Source organism: Taurulus bubalis (genome assembly GCF_910589615.1).
Source record: "Taurulus bubalis genome assembly, chromosome: 11".
NCBI classification, from domain to species: Eukaryota; Metazoa; Chordata; class Actinopteri; order Perciformes; family Cottidae; genus Taurulus; species Taurulus bubalis.
This window is the reverse complement of record NC_136599.1, coordinates 1,676,659-1,684,158: the sequence shown is the minus strand read 5'-3', so window position 1 is coordinate 1,684,158 and position 7,500 is coordinate 1,676,659. Positions and strand designations below refer to the sequence as shown.

Sequence of the window (7,500 nt, the reverse complement as noted above, 5' to 3'; positions counted from 1 at the left end):
GTCCAGTTCTGACGCGATCCGGTCCGGTCTTTCCATGGCACTGGGCTTGTAGCTCTGCACAGTATTTCCCCCGTGGGCACGGCTAGCATGGCGCTGTAAAGCATGGCTGTGTGGGTGGATGTGCAAAGGCTCGGCAAGAGAGCGATCAGCAAACAACCGGCGGCAAAGGCGCCGAATCCAGAACCCTAAAAAGTTTTCCAGGTCGTTCTGGTCCTGAAGAAATGTCGGTTGGACCGCGTTAGCGTTGGCGAGTCAACCTGCTTGTTTACACACCGTTTGCCTGTGCTGGAATGTATTCAAAACGTAATTCTGGATTCCTTTCTGTTGAATTATTCAGGATTCTGGTGAATTCCACAGTCTTGATTGGTCGGGCAGTACGTTACTAAAGAGTCTTCCTGGCCAATAGGAGGGCCAGAGGCCAGCAGGACTGACCAATGAGAGGTCTCAGGTGGGGGGGTAGAGGGGGAACTGGCAAGGATGGAAAGGAGAGGGGACGATAGTGAGAGTCAGGTAAAGCAAAGTAGGAGGTGAACTTCTGAGGAGTTGAGGATGGAAGGAAAGGAAAAGAAAGGAGGAGGGGTTCATGGACACAGGTACTGGTCGGTCGGTAGGCATCGGGCTCGGTGTGCTGTGGTACAGAGTGATTGTCCAGAGAAAAAACATAGAGTGGTTATACAGCAACTTAGAAACTTCTAGATCCTGACGAGGTGGAGTCGTCTCCATCTTCCACCTGGATTCAGTGAAGCAGGGATCTCAAGGTGAGGGCAGCCGGTCGGTTCCTTTGCTTCCTTCTCTGTTCGCTAAAGCTTGAAAACGACCTCCCGAATCCTTCGCCGACTTCCTTCCTTCCTTAAAGCTTGACCTGAACTTCCTGCAGTGAATCCGGATGCTTCCATAGGAGGATTCAAGGTGAGGACAAAGTCTCGCGGTCAGCCTCGACTTGACCTTTTGGTATTCGGCCCGGATTCGACTGGACTTCGATGGGACACTCAAGATCCTTAATGGGAGACTCAAGGTACTTCCTGGGATACTTAAGATCCTTCCTCGGATACTTAAGATCCTTCCTTGGACCCTCGGTTCACGAGCGTCTCGATCCTTCAGACCAGAACAGAAGTCCTTAAACTTGACTTTGACCTTTTGCATCTGAAAAGATCCCAATAAAGCCGGGAACTCTGAAGTCTGGACCGATCCATCCTCACGTCAGGTCCATTGGTTGGTAAACTCTGACTCAGTCTTGAGCCTCGTCTGCAGGTCTTTCCTTGCCCCCCTTTGCTCTGATCCCTGCTTCTACCAGCAGGGGATTTAAATCAGAATCCAAACCGACGGATGCATCCTGAAGGTTTGTTGTTTGGCTTCAGTCCACGTTGGACCCAAACCGCTTTGGAAACTGATTATCTGCCCCAAACCCAACTGGACGGAGGTAGTTTGGGGTCGCAGCCATCCAGGTAACCGGTCTCCAGATCGATCAATCAGCTGGCAGATAAAATGGCTGTTGGATCGGTCGCTAAAGGGCCGACGGCTCCAACGCAGAGCAGTTCGGCTGACTGTTTGAACAGTTCAGAGAAACACACGGCCATCACTCCCCCCTCCCTCATTCTTCTTCTTAGCCCACCCCCCTCCCCCCATCAGTCTATGCGTCCCTCGCCTCCTCTCAGCTGCTCCCGGACATCAGGTTGATGGCTTGCTCCAGTTTGTGCCTCAGCTTGTGTTTGCGACAGTACCCGTCCCGGTCCAACGCCGTCAGGATCTGCAGAGCCGAGGAAAGACGAGCCGGATGAAGCCAATGACAACAGAACCAACGACATTTACAGTAACTACATGTTAACGCATCATCATGTAACTGAAGGGAACCTGAACACATCATCATGTAACTGAAGGGAACCTGAACACATCATCATGTAACTGAAGGGAACCTGAACGCATCATCATGTAACTGAAGGGAACCTGAACACATCATCATGTAACTGAAGGGAACCTGAACACATCATCATGTAACTGAAGGGAACCTGAACGCATCATCATGTAACTGAAGGGAACCTGAACGCATCATCATGTAACTGAAGGGAACCTGAACACATCATCATGTAACTGAAGGGAACCTGAACACATCATCATGTAACTGAAGGGAACCTGAACGCATCATCATGTAACTGAAGGGAACCTGAACGCATCATCATGTAACTGAAGGGAACCTGAACACATCATCATGTAACTGAAGGGAACCTGAACACATCATCATGTAACTGAAGGGAACCTGAACACATCATCATGTAACTGAAGGGAACCTGAACGCATCATCATGTAACTGAAGGGAACCTGAACACATCATCATGTAACTGAAGGGAACCTGAACACATCATCATGTAACTGAAGGGAACCTGAACACATCATCATGTAACTGAAGGGAACCTGAACGCATCATCATGTAACTGAAGGGAACCTGAACGCATCATCATGTAACTGAAGGGGACCTGAACACATCATCATGTAACTGAAGGGAACCTGAACACATCATCATGTAACTGAAGGGAACCTGAACACATCATCATGTAACTGAAGGGAACCTGAACACATCATCATGTAACTGAAGGGAACCTGAACGCATCATCATGTAACTGAAGGGAACCTGAATACATCATCATGTAACTGAAGGGAACCTGAACACATCATCATGTAACTGAAGGGAACCTGAACGCATCATCATGTAACTGAAGGGAACCTGAACACATCATCATGTAACTGAAGGGAACCTGAACACATCATCATGTAACTGAAGGGAACCTGAACACATCATCATGTAACTGAAGGGAACCTGAACACATCATCATGTAACTGAAGGGAACCTGAACGCATCATCATGTAACTGAAGGGAACCTGAACACATCATCATGTAACTGAAGGGAACCTGAACACATCATCATGTAACTGAAGGGAACCTGAACACATCATCATGTAACTGAAGGGAACCTGAACACATCATCATGTAACTGAAGGGAACCTGAACACATCATCATGTAACTGAAGGGAACCTGAACGCATCATCATGTAACTGAAGGGAACCTGAACACATCATCATGTAACTGAAGGGAACCTGAACACATCATCATGTAACTGAAGGGAACCTGAACACATCATCATGTAACTGAAGGGAACCTGAACGCATCATCATGTAACTGAAGGGAACCTGAACACATCATCATGTAACTGAAGGGAACCTGAACACATCATCATGTAACTGAAGGGAACCTGAACACATCATCATGTAACTGAAGGGAACCTGAATACATCATCATGTAACTGAAGGGAACCTGAACGCATCATCATGTAACTGAAGGGAACCTGAACGCATCATCATGTAACTGAAGGGAACCTGAATACATCATCATGTAACTGAAGGGAACCTGAATACATCATCATGTAACTGAAGGGAACCTGAACACATCATCATGTAACTGAAGGGAACCTGAACGCATCATCATGTAACTGAAGGGAACCTGAACGCATCATCATGTAACTGAAGGGAACCTGAACGCATCATCATGTAACTGAAGGGAACCTGAACCCTCCTCTCACCTCTTCCTTGTACTTGTTGATGTAGAAGTAGAGCTCACTGAGCGCGCTCAGTGTGTTGAACTCGGTGCCGTGCAGACGGGACTGCTCTACCAGGTAGGCGTCCATGTCCTGATCACTGATGCTGGGCATCTTGGCAATATCCCTGTAATACCTGACACACACACACACACAGTGGTATTGGTATGGTCTTCTTGTTGAAGGAGTCTATTTGTAACACTTGAACTCATTGTAGGTTATTAATTATTGATTGGTTAGCATGTTGGCTACATGTTAGCTACATGTTGGTTACATGTCAGCATACTGGCTGCATGTTTACTACATGTTGGCTACATATTAGCATACTGTCTACATGTTGGCTACATGTTAGCATGCTGGCTACATGTTTACTACATGTTGGCTACATGTTGGCTACACGTTTACTACATGTTGGCTCCATGTTTACTACATGTTGGCTCCATGTTAGCATACTGGCTACATGTTTACTGCATGTTGGCTCCATGTTAGCATACTGGCTACATGTTTACTACATGTTGGCTACATGTTAGCTCCATGTTAGGATACTGGCTACATGTTGGCTACATGTTTACTACATGTTGGCTCCATGTTAGCATACTGGCTACATGTTTACTACATGTTGGCTCCATGTTTACTACATGTTGGCTCCATGTTAGCATACTGGCTACATGTTTACTGCATGTTGGCTCCATGTTAGCATACTGGCTACATGTTTACTACATGTTGGCTACAGGTTGGCTACATGTTAGAATGCTGGCTACATGTTTACTACATGTTGGCTACATGTTGGCTACATGTTAGAATGCTGGCTACATGTTGGCTGTATGCTAGCATGCTGGCTACATGTTTACTACATGTTGGCTACATGTTAGCTACATGTTAGAATGTTGGCTACATGTTGGCTACCTCTCCACCCAGCTCTTGTAGTTGGGGATGTCTTTAGCGTAGAGCAGCTTGTTGGACGGGGAGTCTTTGCCCAGTCGGTGTTCGGACGTCGAGCAGGAGTCCATGAAGGTCTGAGCGACGACCGACAGACAGGCGTCGGTGATGCTGCTCTTGTGGATGTCAAACACAAACTGTGGGTTCTTAATGACGTTCACCCAGAACCTGAGAGGAAGGCTGCAGACACACACAGAGAAAAAGAACAAAGATTTATGAAATATTTAAACTGTCGTCGAGGCGCCTTGGGAGAAACGTCTCTCACCAGTTGCTCTTCCAGGTGTGTCGGACGTCCGGGTCGGTGATCTGCCGCTTGTCGGCTTGCTCGTCCAGGAAGTCGAACATGTATTTGATGGCCAATGGGAGGGCAGAGCCCCGGTGGGCGGTGCTAAATACTGTCTCAAACAGGTCGTCCACAAACTTCTGCAGCGTCCCCTGGTGGTGGGAGGACCAAAGCATCGGTTTAAATATCTTAGCCAAATTAAAAAATAATTACAAGATAAATGGATTACACTGTGAGGAATGAACTAACGTAAACAAATAAAGGATGTGAAACTATGTCAACAACTATTGGATGGATGTTAATTTGTTTATTCATGTTCCCTTCAGGATGCATCATAATAACTTTGATGATCCTCTGACTTTTTATCTCGAACCATAATCAGGTCAACATGTTAATGTGTAAGAAAGTTAGCTTGATGTTAGCATGTGAGCTACATGTTAGCATGCTAGTTACACATTAACTACATGTCTCACAGCTCCATGTCTCCCTGTTCCATGTCTCCCTGCTACCTGTCTCCCTGTTCCATGTCTCCCTGCTACATGTCTCCATGCTACATGTCTCACTGCTACCTGTCTCACTGCTACCGGTCTCACTGCTACCTGCCTCCCTACTACCTGTCTCCCTGCTCCATGTCTCCCTGTTCCATGTCTCCCTGCTACCTGTTTCCCTGTTCCATGTCTCCCTGCTACATGTCTCCATGCTACATGTCTCACTGCTACCGGTCTCACTGCTACCTGCCTCCCTACTACCTGTCTCCCTGCTCCATGTCTCCCTGTTCCATGTCTCCCTGCTACCTGTCTCCCTGTTCCATGTCTCCCTGCTACATGTCTCCATGCTACATGTCTCACTGCTACCGGTCTCACTGCTACCTGCCTCCCTACTACCTGTCTCCCTGCTCCATGTCTCCCTGCTACCTGTCTCACTGCTACCGGTCTCCCTGCTACCGGTCTCCCTGCTACCGGTCTCCCTGCTACCGGCCTCCCTGCTCTGTACCTTGGTAGCCAGCAGTCGGGTGAGGTAGATCTCAGACACCATCTTGCTGCCTCGGTCTCCTTCTCTCTGGTCGCTGTGCTCGTGGTTCTTCACCAGGTGCCACAGTTTAGTCCCTGAAAGCACACAGCAGGTCTACAGTACAGTACACACAGTACACATAGTACACACAGTACACGGTAGTAATACCACCACTAGTACTACTACTACTACTGCAGTACCTGTCTCCTGGTCCGGGGTGATCATCGGAGCTCTGGATCTCAGACTGTCGGGACTGCTGGACGTACGAAGTAACGACTCTGAAGACAGAAGAGACGAGGATGAGTGTGTGTGAGTGTGTGTATGTGTGTGTGTGTGTGTGTGTGTGTGTGTGTGTACCGTATCTGCTCAGAGATCTGGTGAAGGTGAAGGAGTTGGCGATGTTGTAAGCAGAGACCTGCTTCTGGACCAGCGCCACCAGGGAGCCGTCCGTTACCTAGCAACACATGACACTCAGTCAATCAGATCAGCTGATTATTGATCAGCTGATTATTGATCAGCTGATTATTGATCGTTATCTTTCGGTTCTAAAGCGTCTGAAAACACACTAAAGGATTATTATGATCATAAATATTAATAACGAGAATAAACAAGAACAGAAGTACAGAACGTGTGTGTGTGTGTGTGTGTGTGTGTGTGTGTGTGTGTGTGTGTACCTGGTAGTGGGCCAGTGTGTTCAGTCTCTTCCAGTCGCTCTCTATCTTGGTCGTCACGTCTTCGTCCTGCAGGATGATCCTGGTCAGTCGACCTTGACGCCACTCTGACATCACAAACACACAGAGTCACATGACGTCACAGGACAGACAGGAAGTGAGACAGGAAGTGACAGGAAGTGAGAGGAGGTGAGACAGGAAGTGAGCCAGGGTGTGAGAGAAAGTGAGAGAAAGTGAGACAGGAAGTGAGAGGAGGTGAGACAGGAAGTGAGACAGGAAGTAAGACAGGAAGTGAGACCGGAAAGTGAGAGGTGAGACAGGAAGTGAGAGAAAGTGAGAGGAGGTGAGACAGGAATTGACAAGAAAAGGGCCAGGAAGTGAGACAGGAAAGTGAGAGGTGAGACAGTAAGTTAGACAGGAAGAGAGACAGGAAGTGAGACAGTAAGTGACAGGAGGCAGTGAGACAGGAAGTGAGACAGGAAGTGACAGGAGGCAGTGAGACAGGAAGTGACAGGAGGAAGTGAGACAGGAAGTGACAGGAGGAAGTGAGACAGGAAGTGAGACAGGAAGTGAGACAGGAAGTGACAGGAGGCAGTGAGACAGGAAGTGAGCGTTACCCAGGTCCATGTCGTCGGCCTGCGGCCTCTGAGAGAACGGGATCCCTTTGTAAACGGCGTCCAGCAGCTTGTCCTTCACCTGAGTCACCGTGTCACAGTTCAACACCTTCACCGGGACCTCGGTCACCGCCTCGCCCTCCGGGGGGATGCACATCAGAGTCTGAGGCAGACAGACAGGGAGAGAGAGACAGGGAGAGAGAGAGAGACAGGGAGAGAGTTTAGTTGAGTCTGAACTTCATTACGCTCTTTGTCACAGTGAAACATCTTCATATCTATGTGTGTATATGTGTGTAATGTGTGTATATGTGTATATGTGTGTGTGTGTATATGTGTATGTGTGTGTGTGTGTTTATATACAAGTGTGTGTGTGTGTGTGTTACCAGCTGCTTGT

General features: G+C 47.9%; 1 protein-coding gene across 1 annotated transcript in view; it reads right to left on the bottom strand.

Annotated features, from left to right (window-relative positions):
• Positions 1-1,634: 1,634 nt before the first annotated feature.
• Positions 1,635-7,500, bottom strand: part of plxna3 (plexin A3) — a gene marked incomplete at its 5' end in the record, with an annotated part of 65,819 nt that continues 59,953 nt past the window's right edge. Inside the window, 10 exons of the mRNA XM_079226619.1 lie at positions 1,635-1,747; positions 3,574-3,724; positions 4,495-4,707; positions 4,793-4,962; positions 5,804-5,916; positions 6,022-6,099; positions 6,179-6,275; positions 6,496-6,599; positions 7,110-7,269; positions 7,490-7,500. The exon at positions 7,490-7,500 is cut by the window's right edge and continues 136 nt beyond it. Of these exons, the coding sequence (XP_079082745.1) occupies positions 1,652-1,747; positions 3,574-3,724; positions 4,495-4,707; positions 4,793-4,962; positions 5,804-5,916; positions 6,022-6,099; positions 6,179-6,275; positions 6,496-6,599; positions 7,110-7,269; positions 7,490-7,500 (1,193 nt within the window). The 3' untranslated portion in view covers positions 1,635-1,651. The remainder of the gene's footprint in view (positions 1,748-3,573; positions 3,725-4,494; positions 4,708-4,792; positions 4,963-5,803; positions 5,917-6,021; positions 6,100-6,178; positions 6,276-6,495; positions 6,600-7,109; positions 7,270-7,489) is intronic.